At 44.6% G+C, this 26,521-nt stretch overlaps 1 protein-coding gene across 1 annotated transcript in view; it reads left to right on the forward strand.

Annotated features, from left to right (window-relative positions):
- Window positions 1–26,521, forward strand: part of PROM1 (prominin 1) — a 90,873-nt gene that overhangs the window by 36,414 nt on the left and 27,938 nt on the right. Inside the window, exons 4-12 of the mRNA XM_045573967.1 lie at window positions 1,717–1,743; window positions 3,640–3,845; window positions 11,328–11,448; window positions 14,771–14,834; window positions 15,743–15,832; window positions 16,342–16,559; window positions 20,143–20,217; window positions 21,519–21,582; window positions 24,493–24,652. Coding sequence (XP_045429923.1) covers window positions 1,717–1,743; window positions 3,640–3,845; window positions 11,328–11,448; window positions 14,771–14,834; window positions 15,743–15,832; window positions 16,342–16,559; window positions 20,143–20,217; window positions 21,519–21,582; window positions 24,493–24,652 — 1,025 coding nt within the window. The remainder of the gene's footprint in view (window positions 1–1,716; window positions 1,744–3,639; window positions 3,846–11,327; window positions 11,449–14,770; window positions 14,835–15,742; window positions 15,833–16,341; window positions 16,560–20,142; window positions 20,218–21,518; window positions 21,583–24,492; window positions 24,653–26,521) is intronic.

The raw sequence follows: 26,521 nt of genomic DNA on the forward strand, positions 1-26,521 counted from the left end.
GCCAGCACGGGCAGGGAGAAGGTGGAAAGGCACTTAGCTCCCTGGAGGGCTTGGCTGGTACCCACCCCATCAGACATGACAGACACACTGATGTAGGGGGCGGGAGGGAGGGAGTGAAACACAGGCTGTGCTGCCCTGTCTGCAGCCAGTGTGGGAGCCAAGAGCCGGTTTCCTATTCACAGCCATTACCAGGCCCGTTTTAAAGGTTCCTGCTCTTTCTGGAATCCCCTCACACCCTCTTCAGTGGGAGGAGCCTGAAGGCAGTGGTTAACATGCACTGTGGGGTGCCCGTGGTAGTGAGTTTGGGAGGAATCAAGCCTAGGGGACCCCCTACCCAGGAAGCGGGGCTGGGGTCACTCAGCATGCCCCATGTGACCCTGGAGGCAAAGGTATCTGAACTGCCCACACCAACATTTTGGATATCCCATTTAGAAGTTAATAATATCACATTCTTCTCTCCCATCTGTGGAAAGCTGCCATCTAAAACCATAGTTCCTATACTTGGACTTCTTGGACCTGACAGTTTCAAAAAAAGTAATCTGGGGAATGACCCAGAGCCACCTAATTTCATTTTGCCATGTAAGAACATTTATTAAGTCAACCATAATAACTTCTGTTTCCCTTTATACACATTTCTTCTCTCCCCCACCCACCAAAAAAAAAAAAAAAAAAAAAAAAAAAAAGAAAAGAAAGAAAGAATAGTCATAAACTGAGCGAATTTTGCCTTATGGGAAACTCATTACCTTTATTTTTTGACTTCCCTGAGGGTTGGTCTGTCCTCACAGCTGACCAGTCACTGTCTCTGGGCCACTGTTTAGAAATCATTGGTCTTAGGCAGTGGCTCCTAGTCCCTCAGCTCATCATTTAGCTGATTCTGGATAGGCAACTGCTGTATGGCAGGTCCCAGGCTGGGCGCTGGAGAGAGGATGGCAAGTGTGACCCTCATTGTTCTCCAAGGCCTGGAGCGTACTGCTAGATTCCCCAAGAGGGATGTGTGCTGTGAAAGGCCAAGTACAGGCTCCAAGGCAGCATGGAGGAGGGATGGGCTGCAGTCCCAGACTCTCAAGACGAGGAGGAACATACAACTAAGGATGCTGAGTTTCATGGCGTGTGGGAGGTAGAGGGTAATGGAAACAATGTCCTGGACAAGGAAGCCATATGAGGGAGGCCAGAGTGAGGAAGGGGAGAGAGCAGGTGCTTTCCGGAGACTGCAGGAGTCAGGACGAACTGGGCCATGAAGCCAGGGCGAATTCTGTTGGGCCACATTAAGAAGTCTGAATTAAACACGGTGAGACCCACGGAATGCTATTAGGCGAGGCAATGACACCATCGGGTTTCATTTTAGAAAGGACGCTTCGGGAGGTGTCGCCTTTGGCTCCAGGGTTCTAGGCAGCTACCGCTTCCTATTTCACGAAGGCCACATGGGGAGCAAGTTAAGCATTTGCACCTTTCCTTCCCAGTCCCATGTTCATACTTGATCAGCGTACCGATGCAGAACCTTCGCAGAAATCCAAAGGTGATTCAAATCTAAGCTCCAGAACTTGATTCTACCCAAAGCCCTCTGCCTCTCACAAGCACTCACGGTTTCTCTGTCCACCTTGTGTTGGTCTGTCTCCCACTGACTTCCTCTGCGGCTGACTTCTCATGCCACTGTTTCTGTTTTCTTGGTGCACGCTGCCTCGCCTCTCACCAACTCCTCTGCTGTGGCCTCCACAGCCAGAAAGCGTGGTGTTGACTCTGCAGGTAAAGTCCTCATCTGCTCGTCACTATTGCTCTGTCTAAAGCCAGTCAACTGGATCAACATAATGCTTTCTCCAGAACTTTCTGTCCTTCCCTGTCATGTCCATAGTGATGGTCTTTAGATCTGTGGTTTCACTGTGGTCTCCGCCATCATCTTTCCTCGTCCCTCAGTTGTAGTAGTTCAGGGGAGAAAGATGACCCATCTTGGCAAATTCAGATCCCCATCTTTCCTTCAAGGCAGTCCACAGAGCACCCCAGAGATCCTGGCGTTTCAGAATGTCATGGAGGCCCATGAAATGACATCTGTCCCTATGCTGACTGACCTAACAGAGGAAAGCTATTGCTTGGAGCTAAGGAGAGGATATTTAAAACATCTCAATACACTTTCTTTCCTGGGTTTGGGTTCAGTGTTTCTTAAGACTCAGAAAGGATTCTAAATTCCTTGGGGGGAAAAAAGTAAATAATTTAGAATATTTGCTGAGAAACATAGCAAAATGTATGAGTTCAGGGTGCTCAGGGCTGCTTTCTCCATTGGCCAATTATGTAAATCCTCAAGGGAGCCAACGCAGACTCTCCCTGTCCATCGGCCTTAGTTTAAGCAAGACCATTTACTGATGGATGTGGCAAAATTCCGCCACGTTTTCCTCTTAGCATCCTAACCGTAATGTTTAAATAGATAATATTCAAGTGCCCTGTGCCCCTGACTTAATTAATACTCTTAAGCATTTGGCCCCAGAATTAATCAATAGGAATTGAGTATTTGCTACAGGGTAGGCAGTTGGCTAGTTGTTTTCTCATTAACCATTTCACTGTGTGTCCCTCACACTGTGCTTATGAAGTCGGTGCTCCTGTATCGCTTTCCAGTTGAGGGAACCAGAAGCCCCTGCCAGGACTGAAGGCCCCTCTTCTGACTCCAAGCTCAGCATTCTCTCTAAAAACATCGTGTTGGCTCCTGGGACCAACACTTATGCTTTGTTTCCCTTGGCTCAGCTCGGCTCTAGACTCTATTGCTAAGTGGCTAGCAAGCCCCTTAGTTGCAAACTGCCAACCTGTCATTTTCTGCCTTTCTTTAAACATGTCTTGTTTTGTGGAAACATAACTGCATGCGAGCTGGAATGAGATGAAATTTCGTCATGCAGTTGCACACATTGTTATTTCTCCTAGAATAAAGTCAGGAGCGATTATGAAAACATAGTTTGGTCATGTGCTTGTATCTACAAGTTGTGCCAGTTGCTAAGCATCCAGGCACCTAGTAAATGTCTGAGACCCAGGCAGCCGTGCCCAGTCTCACCGGCTCTGTGTGAGAGTCACTTAATAGGTGTCCACCCATGCCTTATTGCTATTCCTACATTAACTATGGTGGTCACAATGACCAGACAAGGTAGGTTATTCCCAGTGTGTGGGTGAGGAGATCGAGTGGCCACATCTGGCTCAGAGAGTCTGAGCCTGTTTTCTAAATTTCAGTGTAGTCCAGATTCTTTTGTAACTGACCATAAACTTGACATTAATTGATTCAATCTAAATGGCTTTGAATCCTTGATAACGTCCACTGGTCCTATTTTTTTTCTGGTCGAAAAACACCCTATCCGTCTTCATTATGCAAGCACTTCTGCCAACAGTGGTTACAGCATTTAAAAACAATATGTCTGGGGTTGAAATAAAGCCATTTTCAACTTGACCCTGCATTTGGACATTTTCTTGGGAGTTGGAAGAGAATAGTAACAGCTGACCTGGTGTTCCCGTCACTCAAATCTCTGCTTCCTCTGTTTCAAGAGGAGCTTCACAGTGGGGATGTGTGCTCAGGGTGTCAGACAGGTTAGAGAAAATGAACCGTGTTCACGGGGATGTTCCCCTGGCTCTGTGTTGCGGCACCTGCTGATTCTTTTGCTTGACTTGCAGGTCATCCGGTATGAGCTCGGGATTCTTCTCTGCGCCCTCCTGGGACTGCTCTTTGCCATCCTCATGCCGCTGGTCGGGCTGTGCTTCGGCTTGTGCCGCTGCAACCACAAGTGCGGCGGAGAAATGCACCAGCGCCAGAAGCCGAACGAGGCCTTCATGAGGAAGTACTATGCCCTCTCCCTCCTGGTCCTCTGTCTGCTTATGAGGCGAGTAGAATCTTGGGCAGCAGCCGCCTGGGTTTTGGGGGGAGGAGGACTGTCTCATGTTTTACCTGTTAAGCCCATAAGTTTAAAATGAAACAACAAAACCCTCCAAAAACAGAAAAGAGAAAACAAAACGTTGGTGCAGGATGGCTTAGAAAGATGGCACTGTGACCAGAAGTTGGCCTTGTCATCAGGCTGCCCTAACCTACGTGCTCAGCCAGCCCTTCCGTGTGTCTTCACTTTGAAGACATTCTGATGAACCTTAGACTGCAGGAAGCATTTACCTCCTAGAAAGGTGCTCTCCCCTTTTTTTCCTCTTAAAACAAAGTTTTTATTGATTTCAGAGAAGAAGAGAGAAGGGGAGAGAGAGAGAGAGAGAGAGAGAGAGAGAGAGAGAGAGAGAGAGAGAGAGAGAGAGAGAGAGAGAGGAGAGAGAGAAAGTGAGAGAGAGAAAGAGAGAGAGAGAAGGAGAGAGAAAGAAGGAGAGAGAGAGAGAGAAAGAGAGAGAGAGAGAGAGAAACATCAATAATGAGAGAGAATCATTGGCTGCTTCCTGCACACTTCCTACTGGGAATGAGCCCGCAAGCCAGGCATGTGCCCTGACTGGGAATCCAACTGTGACCTCCTGGTTCTTAGGTCCATGCTCAACCACTGAGTCACCTCCCTTCTCTTAAATAGCTATTGGGGACAGGCAGCCTGCAGGAAGCAGAGCGAGGATTTGCCTGTTGATTGGGATGTCTAAGGAGATCTTAAAGGATGGGCCCACTCCCTGAATTTTGCAGTTGGAGAATGGGATTAACTTTCTGACAATATATCTAGTTTCTTAAATTTGCAAGTAAGCTGCTACCCTCTCTTGAAGTCTGGAGCACACGTGGCTTGTACTGCTGAAAGTTTTCAAACTGACCAGCAGATCTGAAGTATTCTGCTTTTATTTTAGGGTGGTGACGTTTGTTAAGAGTTTCAATCAGATTCCTCAGCTGAGAAAAGTGCTCTGTGTCATTCACATTTCCTCATTCATTCAGCCAGCCTGCCAGCCACAGAAATCAAATACAGTCAAACATCCGTTCTCGAATGTCCCCCATCTCAAACAATTTGGTTCTCAACCTAGTTGTTCACCAAAAACATGTCTTGGTTGCCAACCAAAACTTCAGCTTCCAACCTGGCAACGCTTTCATATTTGTTTGAAAACAAACAAAGGAGAGAAGGTTTTTTTTTGTTTGTTTGTTTGTTTTTGCTAATCTATGATTGGTATAATTTTAAAATATAAAGAGTGCTAATGTTGCCAAGGGTGTGAAGGTGCTCACAAAACAACAATCCCAGGCAGTTGAATAGGTAGAATAACTGTTGCTGATTGGATAAAATAACAGCAGTTAGCAGGTGATAGATAGCACCATAGTATTTCCAAGACAGTGATGTTTGAAAAATTCAGTTACGGCTAGTAGGGGGTGGTTCAGTACATTTCAGAAAAGAAGTGTGTATTTGTAGCTTACACAGTACATTAGTTATGCACTGTATATAAGAAAGGTTAAAACAGGGAATCATTTGGGGATTTGGAACGGATTAATTACATTTACATTATTCCTATTGGGGTGAAGAAATGATTCGGAGTTCAAACAAATTGCTTCTTGAACCGCCTTCTGGGATGAATTAAGTTTGAGAAACGAGATTCCAGGAAGCCCCAATTACTTGAGGCTAAGTGACATTTTAAAAACTTTTATTTCACAGAACACATTGAATTTGTAGATGAATTATAAATAGAAAAGCAGTATTTGAGATAGTTTTGTTTAATGAAGTACAGACTAGAAGTTTAGTCTTCTTTGCCTTTAATGTTTACATCTAAAAAAGCTATCTTGATGTCTTAACTTTTAAAACCCCTTTTAGTTTGCAAATCTCTTCATCACATGAGTTGAATAGTGGCTATGTGTTATTTATAAGTAATCAGAGTTATCCCAGAAGCTGGAGACCAGGGGAACAGGGCGATTTCTGCATTTTGATTAGGTAGGAAGGAGAGGGAAGTACGTCCCAACAGCAGACGATGAGATAAGAGGGGAAGGCATGTAAACAAAAGTCGGAGGCAGAAAAGAACTTGGACTCAGCAGAGATGGGTACTGCTGATAATTAATCTTTATATGAGTTTTTTTTTAAAATTCAGAAACCCCAGCATAGTTATTCACTTGCCTTTTATCAGGTTAAATTCCATTTTGTGTCTCTATAGGAAGTGTTACAATTAAAAATGGAGTTGGTTTGTACATTAGTCTTGAGTGCTGTAATTTTTCACCCACCCTTAAAAATATATATATATATATATATATATATATATATATATATATATATATATATATATATATATAAATTGATTTTTTACAGAGAGGAAGAGAGAGGGATAGAGGGTTAGAAACATTGGTGAGAGAGAAACATCGATCAGCTGCCTCCTGCACACCCCCTACTGGGAATGTGCCCACAACCAAAGTACATGCCTTTGACAGGAATCGAGCCTGGGACCTTTCAGTCCTCAGGCCGATGCTCTATCCACTGAGCCACACCGGTTTTGGCAATCATCCACCCTTTTTTTATTAAAAAAAAAAATTAGGTATTTTTTTCCGTTTTAATTGAGAAAGGGATAGGTGTCAAAGGAGCAGGAACCCCTAGTACTATGGGATATATGTGGTGAGCTTCTCCCTGTGTGTGAGTTTTTACAAAGACAGGCTAGAATGCCATACCCGCCGCCATGTGTTTATGTAAGTCTGTGTGACCATCGGCCAGAGATGGAATTTCCACCTCTTGCTGCAAACCGTTTAAGCAGATGTGCCTTGCTGCAGACAAAGCCAAGTTTCCCCTTCTTTCTTTCCCTGGTTCTTGTCATCGCTGCATTTTTCAGAATTTCAAGAAAGGTTATAGGCCACCAAAAGGAGCACCGAGGCCTGTATTTCCCCAGTACCTGCCTAAGTTTCTGAGTGTGACAAACCAGCTCTTGCCAATGACCGTGGTGAAAATGGAATCCCAGTCACTCTCAAGAAGATGACTGTTTTTCACAGTTCATTTTTCATAAGGATGTGACTGTCAGTTCCCGGCTTGGAGGCCACGAGGTTCCAGAAAAGAAATTGAACTAGCATGTCTGAAAAACTCAAGATTTTTCTTAACGTGAACGAGAAGGCTATTTATTTACATTTTAAATTTAATAATTATCTTTAAAACATAAGAGATCAGTTACAGACTGAAAACATTGACTTGGCTTTCATTGGCTAATTTCATTAAGCCAGTAGAAACTGGTAGAAAAAAAATTACCAAGAGTTTCAAAGGTGTGGCCTTACTCTTTAAAAGTGTATATGTGACAACATTGGCCTGTCCATTACAAAATTCAGAAGATATAATGCTAATTTACCACAAAAAAGTAGCTTGTCTATCTTCTGTTAAATATTTCAAGAGATTTTATTGTACTGCATAAAAAAGTACATGCTTTGATAGCTTTTGTGTTTAGATAGAAGTTTCAAATTAGAGATTACAAATGGAAACCAGTTGTTTTTTCCTGGTATGTAAAGTTTCTTTTTTCTTTGAATGGTTGCTAATATTTAAAATGGGAGATTTTTACATAATAATGCAGATTTCTACATTTTGGGGAAGATCTGCCAAGTTGGGGGCACATGATAGGGCCGCAGCTCAGCTGCCCCATCCCCACTTCCCACTTTTAGCTCCCCAAAGTCTCTGCCACACTCCTTGCCTTCCTGCTTCCTGCCTGCCCAGGTAGGCATCTGAATTTTCCATGCTTAATTTAAATGTAAAATTTACAACGTGGCATGGGTCTAAAAATCAGCTTTGAAAGTTGCTGAATTCTATTCCAGAGTTCTGTTTAATACAGGTTTACAAAAAAATGACCAATGCTTTCATTTTAATTGGATCCATAATCGATCAGCAGAAATGTGGGTCTTTTGAAATACTGCATGCTGCACTGAAATGCAGTGTCATACTGCAACTCGTTTTACCGATTGATGACCTTGTAAGTAAAGGCGTTTATTCAATAAAGACAGTTTCTGACTTGGACACTCCAGACCTATGGCCAGTCTTCTAAATGGACCAAAATGAAACAAAGACCAGTCTCTAAAACCACCTTCACTGAGCACCCATCACAGGTCAGAGCACCCCCATGGTATGTAAAATTGACAAAGCAGTTTTCGTCTCCTTTAGAGAGAGATTAAGCACAGGTAAAAATAAAGACAAACTGGAGTATGAAGTGAGAAACACCATCAGAATTTCAGAAGAGCCCTCTGGGAGTTCCAGGTTCCCTGGGTGGGAGGGGACAGTGAAAGCCAAGAGGACTTGGACTTGCTATTGTTCCTCAAGTCCTCTTTGACTTGTTATATGGCACGATGGGTCTGGAGCATGATGGATGACACATGATTTGGACATGCTGGGGAGAGACAGCACGGGCCCCGGCAGGAGATCATGTCGTGGGCCGGTGTATGCAGGTGATGACCCTGACTTGTCATGGATGTTTGGGATTTGGCCTGATAAGTAAAGCTCCAAATACAGTGTTATGACTCAACTTGTTCTCCCTTTCGGTCCACTCCGCTCCAAAGTCATTGTTTTGGGTCATTTGACTTTATTTGGCATGAGTGCACCACTTAACTGTTATTGCTTTGGTATTAAGTAGGTCTCATAAATACCAGTGCAGACTTGAGATTGACAGAAATGGATGATAAGGTGGGTATTCCAAATGGCACTGAATATATAGAGCTATAATAATAAAAGTGTAATATGCTAATTAGCCTGGACAGCCGAACGACCTTCCAGATATCCTTTCGAATGACCTTCCAGACAAAGCTAAGGAAGCAAGCCACCGCAGCTGTGAGGACCTAGCCCCTTTCACGAATTTCATGTATTGGGCCTCTAGAATAAATATATATATACATATATATATCCTATATCCTATAAAATAAAAGGGTAATATGCAAATTGACCCTAACAGCAGAACAGCCAGAATGACTGGTTGCTATGATGCACACTGACCACCAGGGAGAAGACGCTCAATGCAGGACCTGCCCCTGGTGGTCAGTGTGCTTCCATAGGGAGAGTGCCGCTCAGCCAGAAGCCGGCTCATGGCTGGTCAGTGCAGCAGTGCTGGAGGGAGCCCCTCCCGCCTCTACAGCAACACTAAAGATGTCCAACTAATAATGGCAGGGAGCAGGCCTAAGCCAGCAGGTGGGCATCCCCTGAGGGCTTCCAGATTGTGAGAAGGATATCTGACTGCCAGCTTAGGCCCAATCCCCTGAGAGGGCACAGGCTGGGCTGAGGGCCCCCCACCCCCACCCCCAGTGCATCATGCACTGGGCCCCTAGTGTGTATGTGTGTGTGTGTGTGTATGTGTGTGTGTGTGTGTGTGTGTGTATGTGTCTGTCTGAAAGATTACCATCAGCACGATCCCACACTTAAAATTTGTACAATAGACATCCAATACCCCTCTCTCTTGACAAGCAATTACCTAATTTTCAATTTTGTGATACCAACTGAAGCTCACAGAAGGAGAGTGGTTTCTCTAGTTCACGCAGTAAGAGTTAATGATAATAGTGGCAAAGTCTTGTTTCTACTCTTATACACATTCTACTGGGACTTAGTAAACCTGAGAAATATTGTTCAATATTGTGCATTATAGGCTTTTTTGGGTTAGTTTGGGAAACCTCATGCTCCTGTGTGATACTGCTATCAGGAAATGTTTTAAGTGAGACCGGTGATGAACAGATGCTCCTTGGAATGAATGATGACTGTAAATTGGGTGAATGACCATATCCATTTTCCCAAGACTGAGAGGTCCCCTGGGAACACAGAACTTTTGATGCAAAAATAGACACTTGGCCACCCTACCTGTAAATATATGAATGCATAAAGCCGGAGACATTGCTTTTGGTGCAGACCCAGGATATTGATATTCTGCATCAGAATTTTCTTCCCAGAGTTTGCCTGTTATTTGCAAAATTTTGTTCTATCAAGACTTTGTTCTGTCCTTCTATTTTGAATGGTTGCAAATTTAACAATTTTGTTACTGACTTCTGTAGGTAGATTGGTATATTGTTATGTTATGTAATTCTTTACTGTCACCTAGTGGTTAAGTTCAGCAAAGCCTCGGCAATTAGCCATTTTTAAACGTCACATTTCCATGTTCTCACTAAGGCTTTGACATAAAAACAAACTGGTCAAGTTAATTTAAGTCAGGAGATTGTTAGTAACTAGTCAACATTAAAAGCCCCGAGAATGATTGAATGTAGGCCATTTTTTGGCTTGAAAAATGTGTTGTATTTTCATGTCGAGGAGCCTTTTCGGATAGTGTTTTTGAAAGTCTTTATTGAAGTATATTTTCCACGATGAACAGTGTCCCTGGCATAAACACATATTTGTGAGTTTCTATGAAGTGAACACACCAGTTACATCATTATCTACCTCTCCCAAAATAGAACCATGGCTTTAAGCAGCATCACTCTGCATGGCTCTGTGCTTTCTGTAAAATGGCGTGGTACGGCGTGGGCATTGTTCACAGCTTTTGTACAGCGTTGAACGGCTAAAGTGACTCATGCTTCTTTTCAGCCTAGACCCATGCTCGGCAAACTGAGGCTCTTTGGCCTCTTGAGTGTGGCTCTTCCACAAAATATAATACCATGGCCTGGGCGAGTCTATTTTGAGGAAGTGGTGTTAGAAGAAGTTTTAGCTCTTGAAAGAAATTTCAATCATTGTGCTGTTGATATTTATTTGGCTCTGGTGACTAATGAGTTTGCCGACCACTGACCTAGACAATACAAAAACTGCGGATTGAAAGGTCCTGGGTTCAATTCCGGTCAAAGGCATGTACCTGGGTTGCAGGCACATCCCCAGTAGGAGATGTGCAGGAGGCAACTGATAGATGATTCTCTCTCATCAATATGTTTCTGACTCTCTGTCCCTCTCCCTTCCTCTCTGTAAAAAATCAATAAAATATATTTTTCAAAAAACAAACTAACAGAGACAATTAGAGAAACCACAACTGATAGAAAGCCCAAAGCAGTCTTACCATTTTGGTATTTTGCCTGATAGTCTTCTTTGGGGGAGCAGAGGTGTGTGTGTGTGTGTGTGTGAGCTGCACGGGAGGGTGTGTGCCTGCAATCACATCCGTATGGAACACAACTATTGCACACTCTGATGCCTTGTACCCTTGGTCAGTTACTGTTTCCCTCGCAGTTTATCATGAACATTGTTCCATTTATTTGATTTACTACTGACCCGAACATGCATCTGACCTGGCTCTGTGTCTTCCCTGAGCAGATAGGGTCTGCCACCCATGTGATGGGGATGGTGGTGGTGGTGGTGGATCAGGGGATCAGGGCCAGAGGCTACAGCAGTGGAGGGCGGGGTTGCCTGGGAAGGAGGGCCCTGTCCCTGTGGGGCCCTGCCGCTCCCCATCAGTCCTGGCCACCCACTGCAGGCACCGGAAATGCTCCTCCTTCTCCTGTGCTTTCCCCACAGCATCGGCGTCATCTGTGGTTTCGTGGCAAACAACTACCTCACGACTCACACCAAAAAGACCTATAGCCTGGCCGACAGCAATTTCAGAGACCTGAGGACTTTTCTGAACGAGACTGAATCGGTAAGAGCCTACCCCTCCCCCCCATCTGTGTATCCTGGGGCGTTGAGTGTTCGGGGTCTTTTGGAGTTCCTGTGTCTATGGGGAATCTCACTCAGGCCTTCTGGAAGCCCACGAGTCAAAGTAGACAGGTGCCATCTCTCAATGCTGTAGAGCAGTGTTTCCCAAAGTGTGGTACGCGTCCCCCCAGGGGCACGGGAAGAGTTTGGTGGGGGTACACGTTGCACTGGAGTTTGGTGGAGATGTGCACTGCACCGTGCTTAGCTGCACCTAATTCTACGTCCTCATGAGTACGAGGGGTACTCAGCGTTACAAAAATTACAGAAGGGGTACACATATGTCAAAAGTTTGGGAAACACTGTTGTAGAGGAAGAAATAAACGCCCAGCATGTGATGTCTAAAACAGGTCAAAAGCGTGATTTCAAAATTGAAGTCATTTTATTTTATTTTATTAAGGTATCATAAAATATACCAGTGGTACACATCATAAAAGTGCTTATCCATTCCAAGGGTCTCATGATTTTTTTTTTTTTAATAGGAAAAAATCTTTGGGTGCCATTACCCTTCACTTTTTGGCAGTTAACAGTGTTAACAGTAGTTAACTCTCCACTGTTTTGGACAAAGTTACCTTTGTCATGAAAGCTTTGTTCTTTATAAACATCCACTTACTAATATCTACATAGATTAGGGAGTGGGCCCACATGTGCACCTGCACACACACACACACACACACACACACACACACACATTGTCTTTGGGGACCGGGAACATGATGCCTGAAGACACCATTTTTCTTTATTTCTTTTTTAAATTTTATTGATTTTTTTTATCAAGAGGAAGAGAAAGGGATAGAGAGTTAGAAATATTGATGAGAGCTGCCTCTTGTACACCTCCTACTGGGGATGAACCCGCAACCAAGGCACATGCCGTTGATCAGAATCGAACCTGGGACCTTTCAGTCCGCAGGCTGATGCTCTATCCACTGAACCAAACCGGTTTCAGCAGCACCTTTTTTCTGTGTCAGTAACACATTGATGACTTGCCTATTCAGAACATTGATTTACAAGATGTCCGAGCAGGCATCAGCCCCAAACCCGGCGCTGAGCTCAGGGTCCCCGCTGGGGAGAAGCGTGTGCACACTGGGTTTGGTCCAGGAGCCTGCGGAACCCACGGTGTCCGCACACAGCATGAGTTCTTCGCCTGTAGCGCAGCCTGCAAAGCACTCCCGTTAGTGTACCAGTTTTTAAATATGTGGCTGGAACTAAAAGGCACTTTTACATATGGAGATGAGAGAAGCTAATTTTACCCGTCGCTTGTCAGTATTACACAGAGGGAAGTGTTTCGTTTCCACAATCTGTGAATAAAATTTCATAACATTTTCACCTGTCACTCTCAAGAGGGAACCCTTTTTTCCTAAAATGTTGGCAACATTCGATGCGTAGCAGTCGTGGCTGCTGTGCGTTGGGGTTGCTTTCAGAAACATGGGAGGCTAGTGAATTGTTAGGACTTTTGGGGAAGTGTGTCTAGTTCAGAATACATGAAGAGCCGAAACCGGTTTGGCTCAGTGGATAGAGCGTCGGCCTGCGGACTGAAGGGTCCCGGGTTTGATTCCGGTCAAGGGCATGTACCTTGGTTGCGGGCACATCCCCAGTAGGAGGTGTGCAAGAGGCAGCTGATTAATATTTCTAACTCTCTCTCTCCCTCCCTTCCTCTCTGTAAAAAATCAATAAAATATATATTTTTAAAAAGTACAAGAAGAGCTTTAAAGAAGGCTTAAAAAAACAGAGCAGACAATGCATGCAGTCATTTTGTAGAGGAAGCACGCCTTGGCCGCAAGCAACGAGATACTTACCCTTACTCCGGCAGCCAGAGGAATGGAAAGTTAAAAGCGGCCACATTTTCGCTGAGGAGGTCGGCGGCAGTTACTGAACACGGCAGCATGGGGGGAGGGGGCAGGGAGGCCACAGGACACCTAGACAGCAGAGCAAGCAGCCCCCACAGGCAGCTCAGGCCCAGGCCTGGAAACAGGGGCCCTGGTGTGGCAGGTGTGTGGTGGCCCCAGATTCTTTGCCATCCCTCTTTTCCAGAGGTGGGTCTGTTCACACCCACTGAACCCGGGCTGCCTCCATGACTTGCTTTGACCAAAAGAACTCAGCAGACAGACAGAGGTGACTTTGTGCTAGTGTCTGGCTTAAGCTTCCCACGGCCCTGAGCCTCCAGCCCTGTTCTCTCACTGCCCGGACCACAGTGAAAACACCCAGGTTGGACCCTTGGGAAAGAGAGGCCACGTGGAGGGAGTGGCCTCCATGTCCCAGCCACGCCGTCTCCCCCCAGCCAACCACAGAGCCACTGCCCAGCATCCTGGGAAATAAGGAATCATGTTTTTTGGGTTTTGTTTGTTTGTTTGTTTTTTAAATATATTTTATTAATTTTTCACAGAGAAGAGGAGAGAGGGATAGAGAGCCAGAAACGTCGATGAGAGAGAAACATCGACCAGCTGCCTCCTACACACCCCCTTCCGGGGATGTGCCCGCAATCAATGTACATGCCCTTGATCAGAATCGAACCTGGGATCCTTCAGTCCACAGGCCGACGCTCTATCCACTGAGCCAAACCGGTTTCGGCAGGAATCTTGTTTCTTAAGCCAACACGCTGTGGGGTGTTGTTAAGAAATTGGGGTGTCAGAAAATGTAAACATCTCCAAGAACCTACTTCCTTTTTTAAAATGTTCTGGTTCAAGCTGGAACCGGTTTGGCTTGCAGACTGAAAGGTCCCAGGTTTCATTCCGTTCAAGGCATGTACCTTGGTTGCGGGGTGTACAAGAGGCAGTTGATCAATGATATTTCTAACTCTCTATCCCTCTCTCTTCCTCTCTGTAAAAAAAAAAAAAATCAATAAAATATATATATTTTTAAAAATGTTCTGGTTCAAGATATTTTAAAAAATATTTTTGTTCATTTCAGAGAGGAAAGGAGAGGGAGATAGAGAGATAGGAACATCCATGATGAGAGACAATCATTGATTGGGTGCCTCCTGCAAGCCCCTGTGATCTGCTTCATAGGTTGATGCGCAATCACTAAGCCACACCCGCCAGATTGGGGATACTTTTTGTATGTTAGGTCTCTTTTTTAGTGTGGCTTTGGACTTCAGATGAGACAGTTTCATGTTGTTTTATTTCTTTTTACTGAATTTATTGGGGCAGCCAGGTTTAATAAAAGTATAGAGATTTCAAATGTACAATTCTAGAACACACCATCTGTATTCTATTTATTTATTTGTTTGTTTGTTTGTTTGTTTATTTATTTATTTATTTATTTATTTTTAGCAATTGAACTACGTGCTTGCCCAGTTCACCACCACGAAGAAAAGGGCCTTCTCAGATCTGGACAGTAAGTGGCTTTGCCAGTTGCCTCGAGTTTTTCGTGTGGGCTTGTTTTGGCTGGAGGTTGTGACGGCCATCTCCCCTAAAACGCAGACGCAGGTGAACGATGCTATTTCTACCATTTCTGTGCAAAAAGAGAAAAAACAGGAAAGTCCTTGCCTAGAGTTAGTGCCAGTGTGCAGTGTGTTGCTCGGAATGGAAACCTAGCCTTCATGGTGAGAATGCTTTGATTTCCTTATAGTCACAGGGGCTGTCCCCCATGGCCCATGAGCAGGAGGAGTGGTCTCTGTCAGGTTCTTTGTTGAAGACAGAAATAGGCCCCAGAGAAGCCAGGGGGCTTTGGAAGCCATAAGGGAGTGGGGGAAAGGGGACTGCTCCTCCCTGGGTGCCTCCAGGCAGCTCCCATGAAGCCTTGCACAGCAGTTCTCAGCCTGTGTGCCCCCTGGCCATGTTTGGCAACATCCAGGGACATTTCTGGTTGTCCAGCTGGGTGAGGGGGGTCGGCAGGGGTACTGGCCTCTGTTGATAGATTCTAAAGATGCCACTACAAATCCCACCATGCACAGGACAAGCAGCCTCCTCAGCAAAGAATTAGGCAGCCCCTCGTGGCAGCGGTGCCATGGTTGAGGGACCCCAGTCTCAGGGCCACCAGCACTCGCAGCTCAAGATGATGAAGGCCATGGTCCTAGGGTCGCGAAATGCTGAGTCTCTGCCCATTCGTTTCTCACGAGGACACAGTAGGTGCGGGGCTTTGAAAAGACTCAACACCCAACCCAGGTCTAGAATAAGAGTGGAATTTCACTGTGGGAGAGACCAAAGGCGATTCTCTAGGCACAACCTTAGAGCAGGAGTGGGACCCGGGCAGGAAGGACACGGGGCACCCCTCACATTCCCTTATGCCTGTTTTACATTTAGATATTAAGACATTGCTAGGAGGCAACATTCAGGAACAACTAAGACCTCATGCGCTCCTCGTTCTTGATGACATCAAGGCCATGGCAAAAGGTGAGTGCTGTGACAGGCAGAAGTGATGGAGGGAACATAGAAACATCAATGATGAGAGAGAATCATCGATCGACTGCCTCCTGCATGTCCCACACTGGGGATCGAGCCTGCAACCCAGGCATATGCCCTGACCGGGAATTGAACCATGACCTCCTGGTTCAAAGGTCAATACTTAACCACTGAGCCGGGTCGGCTGGAGCTGGGCTGGCCTCTTCAAGGCCTGGTGATGCTGGGGCAGCAACACCTTTTCCTGAGGTTGCCATGTCCTGTCGGGGGGTTACTGCCATACCCAGATGTTCCCATCGAGTTCCCCAAGCGGGAAGGCTGAGCTGGTTGCAGGGGCTGGCAGAGGAGCCAGCAGTGGCAGGTTCCCCCAGGGGTGGGGAGAGGGGGGACATGGGATCCTGGGAGCACTCCTGAGATCTGTAGATGGGAAGTGTAGATGGGCAGCTGTAGATGGGCAGCAGCCTATGGGTGCCTCTGCCCTGAAGCAGACTGTGTTCCCACAGAGATCCAAGAAATCAGTGTACTCCTTTTGCTCGTGGAGCAAGTCTTATGGGAGTTGAAGAATGGGATGGAAGGGATCTACAAAAACCTGCATCAGGTGAAAAGTGACATGGAACGGTCCCTCAAGGATCCCATGTGCAACCTATCCTCCGTGAGTGCCAAGTGCAATTCCATCAGAATGACTCTGGGCCAGCTGGACAGCAACATCAACCTGGACCTGGTGAGGGGGTGACATCATCTTGTGTGGGGCAGAGTCTCTGGGCAGCTGGGCAGGGCTCCACGTGGGTGCTAGCCCTGGTGCACAGTGCCTGGGCTCTGTCCACCTTCCCAGCACCTGATCACCACTGGAATGGCCACAGTGGGTGGAGAAGTAGTAGGAAGCCCCTCCTTGAGAGTTATCCAATTGGACAAAAGAGCAAAATGGACTCAACTTAAAAAAAAAAAAAAGAAAAGAAAAGAAAGAAAAGGAAGCAGAATGCATTTTAAAAAATTACTTATTGTTTAAAGTATTACATAAGTCTCCTTTCCCCCCATTGACCTCTCCCTAGCTGCTCCTACCCTCCAGCACATGCCCTCACTCTCCTACTGTCTGTGTCCATTGGTTATGCTCATCAGTATGCATACAAGTCCTTTGGTTGATCTCTCACCCCTGGCCTTCCCTCTTGGGCTGGATGGTCTGTTCAATGCTTCTTTGACCCTGGCTCTATTTTTGTTCACCAGTTTATGTTGTTCATTATATCCCACCAATGAGTGAGATCATGTGATAAATATCTTTCTCTGAATGGCTTATTTTGCTTAGCATAATGTTCTTCAGTTCCATCCATGCTGTTGCAAATGGTAAGAATTCCTTCTTTTTTACCTCAGCATACTATTCCATTGTGTAGATGTACCACAGCCTTTTAATCCACTCATCTGCTGATGGACACTTAGGCTGTTTCCAAATCTTAGCTGTTGTAAATTGTGCTGCTATGAACATAGGAGTGCATATATTGTTTCTGATTGGTGTTTCTAGTTTCTTAGGATATATTCCTAGAAGTGGGATCCCTGGGTCAAATGGGAATTCCATTTTTAATTTTTTGAGGAAACTCCATATTTTCTTCCATAGTGGCTGCATCAACTCTGCATTCCCACCAGCAGTGCATGAGGGTTTCTTTTTCTCCACATCCTCACCAGCACTTGTCCAGAATGCATTTTTTAAAAAACCTTTAAAAGCTAAACTGTATTTTGGGATGATATGCCTAAATATAAAGTAATTTCTCATATTTCCAAAGAAAAGATTAAGTAAAATATTTGGAGCATCTTGAATTTATAAAGTTCTGGGATACAGATAAAATAATAATATCTGCTCATGGTCTTTTCTTTATGTAGATAGTGACATCAATACACACCACATTGGCATAAATCAGTATTTTAATTTAGCTGCATTTTTCACATTTTCATATTTCATGTATCAGTTTTACTTCACATCCAGCATCTGTGTCTTTGTAGCTACTACAGTCACTTTCATCATCATCAAACAGTCTTTTAGATCTCACGATCTGCACTGGCACTTAAATTGAGTCCTTTTTGGGTAATGTTTTATTCTGGCAAATTTTTTAAATTATTTATTTATTTATTTAGTTTAATTTCTTTGTTGATTATGGTATCACAAAATTTTCCTCATCCCCCCATTCCCATCCCAAACCTCTCCCCACGTATGCCCCCTTTCCCCTATTGTCCATTACCACTGTTAGGCTTATATGAATGCACACAAGTCCTTTGGTTGATTTCTCCCCTTACCCTCATTCTTCCCTACCTTCCCTCTGAGGTTTGACAGATTGATCGCTGCTTCTCTGTCTCTGGGTCTGTTTTTGTTTATCAGTTTATGTTGTTCCTTATTTCCCCTAGATGCATGAGATCATGTGATAAAGAAATACTCTTATAAGAACCAAAAATGTGACAAGCCATAATGGTTATGCTGAGAGGAAAATGAATCAGTCTGTAGTGGGTTCCTTTCTGGGCCTACAGTTCCTTTGAGTCCCAATTTCAATGTCAAACAGTTCCTTAGTGTACATGTCAGCCATGATATTTCAGATCCAATTGGTGGACATATTCTGGCAAATTTTCAAACATGCAGAAAGCCTACTAGAATGGTACCAGGAACCCTGTCTACGCCCTTTACCCAGATCCACCATATTTGCTTCCATTTGCTTGATCATATTATTTTATCCATTTATCTACTTACTAGAGTCCCAGTGCACGAAATTCATGAACTGGAGTTGGGAGAATACCTTACGGCCTCCACCCTCTCCAATCTGGGACCCCTCAGGGGATGTCTGACTGCCCCCACAGAGATGGGACCTAAACCTGTACCCGTCTCACAATCCGGGACCACTGGCTCCTAACCACTTGCCTGCCTACCAGCTGGATCGCTGCCTAACCGCTCCCATGCCAGCCTGATGGCCCCCAACTGCCTTCCCCTGCCAGCCTCATGGCCCCCAACTGCACTCCCCTGCTGGCCTGATCACCACTAACTACCTCTGCCTCGGCCCCCACCACTATGGCTTTGTCCGGAAGGAAGTCGGATGGTAGGAAGATGTCTGGTCTCCTGGTCTAATTAGCATATTACCCTTTTATTAGTAGTATAGATGTATCTATCATCTGTCTAGGTATATTGTCATATGTATGCATAAAATGATAGGCATTTTGTTCTTTTCTCAGTCATTTGCAGGAAAGTTTCAGGCATTATGCCCTTTTACCCCTAAATATTTCCTGACCTTACATAGTAAATAATACCGTTATCAACGTGAGGCCATATATAATTGACCTACTCCTACCATCTAACCCACAGTATATATTCAGATTTTGCCAATTTTTCTCAAAATGCCTTTTTTTTTTTTTTTTCTCATTCAGTTCAGTCTAGGATCACATGTGGTTTTTGGTTTTCAAGTTTCTTTAGTTTCTTCAATCTGAGACAGTGTCTGAGTCTATCTTTTTCTCATGACATGGACATTTTAAAAAATATATATTTGTATTGATTTCAGAGAGGAAGGGAGAAGGAGAGAGAGAGAGACAGACAGAAACATCAGTGATGAGAGAATGAGAGAGAATCATTGATTGGCTGCCTCCTGCACACCCCCTACTGGGGATCAGCCTGCAATCAGGCATGCGCCCTTGACTGGAAGTGAACCCGGGATCCTTCAGTCCGAAGGCCAATGCTCTATCCACTGAGCCAAACCAGCTAGGACTACATTGACATTTTTTTAAGACTACAGGCAGTTATTATTTACATAGAATGACCTTCAATTTATGTTTGTCTGATGGTCCCTCATGATTCAATTTAAAGTTTGTGCACTTGTCAAGATAGCACAAAAGCGAAACCGTGTCCCTGGTATACGGTGTCGGGAGGCATGGGATATTTGTCTCGGTATTAGTAAGACACAGGACCCTTTAAGTCCATGCATGATATAAAATGAAAAATACATCCCAGCCCATGCACCAAGAGAACTATGGACTGTATTACTTTCAAATGTGTTTTTGAAAAGGTTGTTTATTCAACAATATTCACTACCTGAAATTGAGGTCATACCTATTCAGTCCATGTTCTATTTCTCTCTCTCCTGAGGCAGGAGACCTGCCCCATCAAAAACTAGTGCTCTCTACAAGCTATCCTGAGCAAAATGTGTTTTCCCTACCCAGTATTCGGTGTTCCCAAGAAATATAGGTCATACCCTACAATATAGAGGCCCTGGAACGTGGATAGAAGATGACAAGAGATTTGGAGGGTCACCACCTTGCCTTATGTTTTGTTTTACATATTTCAGCTCCAGTTGTTGAGACCAGAAATTGATCGCATTAATGTTGTTCTCCAGACAAATCTATCCAGCCTGGTCAAAATGGTATGTTATCTGGGAAACATGGTAGCCTACTTTAAAGAGTAGACTAATGCGTACACAAGTAACAGCAGAAAAGCAGGGAGGTTTGGAGCGGGATTGCCAAGAAGGATGAGCAGGGCAGCTTGGTCACCCCTGAGGAGGCAGTTGGGATGTTGTTTTATGCCATTATTGCTGATGGGCTGCAGTGGAACCTGGGGACACCATAAACCTTGCCAAGTTTACAATGTGGACCTGCACTGCCATCAAAGAGTAGCATAGGCTGGGAGGCTGTTCACGGCAGACACTGAGGTATTTCTCCCAGTTTCGGTGGTGGGAATTCTGCCATCAGGATGCCAGCATGTCTGGGATCCGGTGAGAGACCCCTGCCCAGGTGGCAGGCAGTCAATTCTCACTGGGTCCTTGTTACCTGGTCCTTCTCCTCACCTGGCAGGGATCGCCCTCCCATATAAGGGCCCCAACCTCATGCATGGGGTTTCACTCTCCTGACTTCATCACCCCCAGAGGTCCACCTCCTAATGCTATCACTCTGGGGATGGGATTTCGGCATTTTCATTGTAGGGGGATGCAGACCTTGCATTCAGGACAGGTTACAATCGCTGCAGTGTTCCCAGCCCGGTGGCGACACACAGCAGCTGATACACAGAAACACAAGTCAAGCCCCTGCCAGGGAAGAGGCTGGATATTTCCTTGAGTGACTTGGGAAATAAGGACTTTTTCCTGCCACGGATTTAGCCTCCAAGCGACCTGGCTGGGCAAGGCTGTCTTTGTTTTTTTTTGTTTTGTTTTGTTTTGTTTTGTTTTTGTTATTGTTTTTTTCCTCACTACAATGTGTATTCTCCAGAAGCTGGGCTTTAGGGAATTATTGTTTTCTGTGAGCCTAGAGCCTCAATTTCATGCAATTGGAAAAGAAGATGCTATTGTAGAAATGCGTAGATATGGGTTATCTATGAATCTGCACCTGCACATGGTCCATTGTATGGATCAGAGTTTCCTAACTTCAGCATATGGATGTGAAGGGCAGAATTATCCCCACTTGAGAGATATAGTGAAGATACATATAAACTTTTAACATGAGTCAAAGGTGAAAAGTTAGAAACTTTTAATATGATCTTCAAGTTAGAAGCAAGTCCCCTCTACAGGGAATTTTTCGAGACTTTTAATGGCCACATAATGATGATTTCCACCTTAAGGGAAATGTTACATCTGTGTTTTGCTTTTCTGCTCTATGCTAAATGAGTCCCGGGTCCCTCCTGTTCTACTTACTGTGCACATCAATTTATTTTGACCTTTTTTTTTTTTTTTAGGGCTATACCTCCATTAATAATATACCTGAGATAGTGCAAAACCAAACCAAGGACATAAGAGTAGGTGAGTCACAGACTGAAATAATTTTGTATCTCTCCTTGTTAAGCAATGGGTGATTTGCACAAAGAAATCTAAGAATTCCATTGTTCTCTTTCCCTCTCCGTAAGACTTAGAAAACTAAAGGAATATCAGAGGTTTTTGATGGTGCCACATTCACAATTGACATTGATTTAAAAAAAAAAATAATCCTATGAGCACAGATTGGCATCGCCCCCTGCTGGCAGGAAGCTGTCTGGCTGAGGGCCACACTGCAGTGATAAGCCCTCAGGGTAAGCTGTCAGAGCCACCAGCAGTCAAAGCTTGGAGTCACATTCTGATTGTTATCACTGGGGAAAAGCTCTAGATTATTATATTTCCTAAAGGAACTTAAAATTGGTATATTTTTTGGAATACTATGTATAAGGGTTTATTTTGTCTTTGAAGATGTTTTTCTGTCTTTTGATGCTGACGTAATGCTACTATAGGTTCTGAAGGTTGCTCACAGTTTGGAGAGACAGACTAAGGTTGAGCAAATTCTACTGGTTGTGAATGATTGAATCACGTTGTATCGAGGTTAGGGTAGGCATAAACCTGGGTTATTTGCTAAGAGGAGACATCTCTGAAGCCGTGTGAGACTATCTTCTCTTTTATTTTTAAATATTTTTTTAATTGATTTCAGAGAGAGAAAGAGAGAGGAATAAAGAGTAGAAACATCAACTATGAGAGAGAATCATTGATCGGCTGCCTCCTGCACACTCCCTACTGGGGATTGAGCCCACAACCCGGGCATGAGTCCTGACCTGGAATGGAACCGTGACCTCCTGGCTCAAGGGTCGTTGTTCAACCACTGAGCCACATTGGGCGGGCCAACCATTTTCTTTTCTAAACAAATCATTTTCTTGGTGCTTCTTTTTATCTGTTGACCAAGTGGTTTGAAATATTGTGTTAGAGGTACTTGATTTTTTTCTTCTTCTAATAATATTCTTTCAACCCATTAAGACTTGTGGTTTAAAAAATAAAAATTTTTTGCCCCCACTACATGGTGCTTTGGATGCCCTGTGTGTTTTCTTTTGTTCAGTCTAAGATTCTGCCTAAAAATACTCGAATATTAAAGACTAAGTCACACTTTGCTATGCCAGCATCCGAAGGCTGACAAGTGCCATACTTCTGATGGTCACGTACTTACCGATCTCTGTTTCCTTTCCTTGCCTCCCCTTCCTGGACCTCTTCTGCCAATCCATGCGGCCTCCTTTGTAAGTCTGGCAAAGCGCGGTGTGTGGAGTGCATGAGAGAGGCCCATTGCACGCACCATCGTCGCCTAAACAAAAGCCAGAGTTTTCCCAGGTCCTGGCGAGCGCCACTCCGTCAGCTGGAGTAGTAACTGCTCCTTTTCTTGTTTCTATTTCCAAAACAAATAGAAACTCTCAGCTCCCCTGGTTTGACCATTCGGACCTGTCCTGCACACACCTTTTAAGCACCTACTGTGTGCCAGGTGCTGCTGGGCTCTGAGATGGGAGGTTGACTACGGCGGTCCCTTCGGCCGGGCATGTGTCCAGGTGCCGTGTATCACACTCTTGGACACATTGAGGTCCATGGGGTGGGGCGAGGCCGACGGGAGGATTCCTGGAGGAAGCAACTTCTGAGGCCTAAAGGAGGTATTTGCTAAGTGAGGGCACTGGAGCTCACAGACTGGGGAGCTGTGCTGTGTGACAGGGCAGGACAGCTTGGGAGGCAGACAGGGGCCCACTTCTTAGTTTAAGGAACCATCTATAGGGAAGGGGGAGTCCACAGATCTCACCTGTCAGACTCCCAGAAATCCCAGGGGTAAGAAGGAGGCCCACAGAGTCACCTCGCCAAGGATCCCAGGGCCTTTCGAATGCAAGCCGTTGGCATTGAGCCACGTGCAGTGACAGTTGTGAGCAGCACACTTTGGAAAAGGTTCCCACCACTTTGATGTAATTCCATTTTGGACCATGATTCCATCTACCCAGAATTCACCAGGAGACCTAGGCAGCCTGGAGAGAGAACTGTGCACCTTGTCTTGGCTGCTGCGGAGATGGAGATGACAGGATCAGGATGTTAAGTGGTGTGTCTGTTCTCAGCACACCTTATGCGCATGCAGGGTCAGGGCACCCCCTGCATCCCAGGTGGCCTTTATCCTGGACCTGTCGTTAGGGACACTTCCCAGAAAGCTAGAACTTAGCCTCCTCCCTCTGAAAGATGAGGATGGAGGTGAACGAGGGCTGTTTGACCACCAGGGATAGTCTTGCTTTTTGCATGTAGCAAACACAGATGGGCTTTGACAAGTCTCACATGAGCCACACAAAAATTTAACAAAAATACCTCCTGGAGTCCCTTGTTCAGCACCTCAGCCCAGAGAATTGGTGTGTTTCTGATGCCGGCGAGTAGTTGAAGGAATTGTTAGGTTATGAAGTTATTTTCCTGAAGTCACAGAAGCTGTTGAGTTAGACAAACTCCATTTCCAGTGCTTTCTGGAAAAGAGACATAGGGGCAAGTATGTAACCTCTGTGAACCCCCAGGGTCACTGGTACCTCAGTGAACAAGTGAGTTAACATTGATAAACATGTCTGGCCTGGTGTAGGCACGCAGTACATTTTAATCATCTGACCCTTAAAAACATATAAGTTAAACAAGAAAAGAAATTAAATGGGTAAAATAAAATAAGTAGGAAGAAAACTCTGGCTTGATTTCAGCACCCTATCATCAAAGTCTGTGCTCCTAGCCTGCTGTTTTGCTAAGTAATTGCTTTTTGACGGTCTTGGCTACATTCCGGCTTTGTACAGAACTTTTCATACTTCAGGTGCATACGTAACATGGGAAAAAGTGAAAGTGGTTCAAGTGTTTCCATTTTGGTGCCCAAACAGAGCTTCTGTTTCCTCTAGGAATGCATGACTGAGGTGTTTTTGTTTCCAGCTCTCAGAAGAACCTTGAATGACATTGGTTTAAATATCATATCGATAAAACAAAAGATTCCCATTCAGGAAAAGCTGTCCGTTCTCTTGAATCACATCGATAACCTTGAAAGTATCATCTACCGCGAGATAACTAGGGTGGAAAAATATGAGTCATACAGGTGAGTGCCTCCGTTGAGCTGGTAAACTAGGAGCGTGAAGCTTGCTACGAGGTAAAACTTGATCTTATAACCAGGATAATCATATGAGAGCAAGTTGTACAAAGAGACCATAACCCAATGTATTCATCCTAATTGATGCTCACTCAAAAAGTTGAATTGTTCACTTCATTGGGGCATACACTAAAATGGAAATTATATGATATTTCAAGGACCCTCTAGTCCAGGGGTGTCGAAATTAATCAGAGAAGGGGCCAAAATCTAAAATCCAGCCTAAATCGTGGGCCGAATGGTTTACTGAACAGTCATAAACTGACAATGTTAACCAGAAATGTGAATTTAAAATGAGTGGAACAATCTTTTCCTTAACAGTGCTGTTAACCAACTCACATGCTATCAAGCAAAACAGTAATATTGGTATCAAGCAAAACAGTAATATTGGAATGTACCTAAAATGCTCATTGTTTTGTTTTCTGGCTAGATGTCTGACACCTTTTTCCCCGGATCAATGAGTCAATGTTTGGTTTTATTTCTTGGGCTGTAGCAACCCGCAAAACAGCATGGAGGTTGTCATCGGTAATGCGTGATCTGTGCTTGTTTTTGTTCAGATTCATTATTGAAAACATCTGTTCACAAAGATAGGTGCTCCCGAACATGAATAGAATACGGGCAGCATGAAGTCGGAGCTCTGGCATTGAGTCAGGGGGCAGTAGAGGGTAGAAGTCCTCAATTTCAACATCCTGAAACCTTCAGACTGAAGCTCGATTATCTCCATCTGAAGGTGATGGGGCACATTGTTGACATCAACTGTAAAAGGATTGGCAAAGATGTCAAAGCCTGAGTGCTGTGTTCTAAAGTCAGAGAAGCGCCACTCAAATTCACTTAGTAAACGGCTAACTTTGGTAGCCAGCCGACTGCAAGGAAAAGTACCAGAAATAGTGGTTGAGATACTCAAACAAACGGGAAAGTGGGCAAGATTGTCCTGTTCCAGTTGGGACTTCCATAGTTGAAGTTTACGCTGGAATGCTGTGATCATGTCAGACATCTTCGTAATGACTTGTTTGCGTCCCTGCAGCTTCAGATTCAGTTGGGCGAGATGCTCACATATGTCACACATCATAGCAAAATCACATAGCCAGGCGGGATCCGACAGTTCAGGCAAGGGCTTTCCTTTACTTTCCATGAAAAGAGCAATTTGTTCTCTGAGCTCAAAAAATCTTTTGAGGACTGCGCTCTTGCTCAGCCATCTTACTTCTGTGTGGTATGGCACGTCTCCATGCTCTGCACCCACCTCCTGTAAAAACTGCTGGAACTGGCGATGATTCAGGCCACGTGCCCGTATAAAGTTAATAGTTTTAATGACTGTGGTCATTATGTCATTCATGTCCAGAACTTTTCCACACATAGCCTCTTGGTGGATAATGCAATGATAAGTAATCAAGGGTGTGTGGCAGTGACTTTTTTGCATTCTTTCCTTCATTAGTCCAACCAAGCCTTTCTTTTCTCTGCACATTGAAGGTGCACCATCGGTAGTTAGCCCCACCAACTTTTCCCAGGGTAATTTAAAATTATTTATAGATTTCTCCACAGCCTCAAATATTTCTCTACCAGTCGTCGTCCCATGCATGGCAGCTACATCCAAAAGTTCCTCAGTGACAGAGAGGTCGGTCTTCGTAGCACGTATAAAGATGGACAGCTGCGCTGTATCAGTGTTGTCTGTGCTTTCATCGATAGCAAGTGAAAAAGCGAGATAACTGCATGCCTGTTAGGCCAGCTGTGATGATAGATTTCCTGAGAGTTCTTGAACTCTATCTGCAATGGTGTTTCTTGACAAACTGACATTTTGAAAACTCTGTATCTGGTCTGGGCATA

The sequence above is a fragment of the Pipistrellus kuhlii genome, unplaced genomic scaffold (genome assembly GCF_014108245.1).
Source record: "Pipistrellus kuhlii isolate mPipKuh1 unplaced genomic scaffold, mPipKuh1.p scaffold_m20_p_1, whole genome shotgun sequence".
In the NCBI taxonomy this organism is placed as follows: domain Eukaryota; kingdom Metazoa; phylum Chordata; class Mammalia; order Chiroptera; family Vespertilionidae; genus Pipistrellus; species Pipistrellus kuhlii.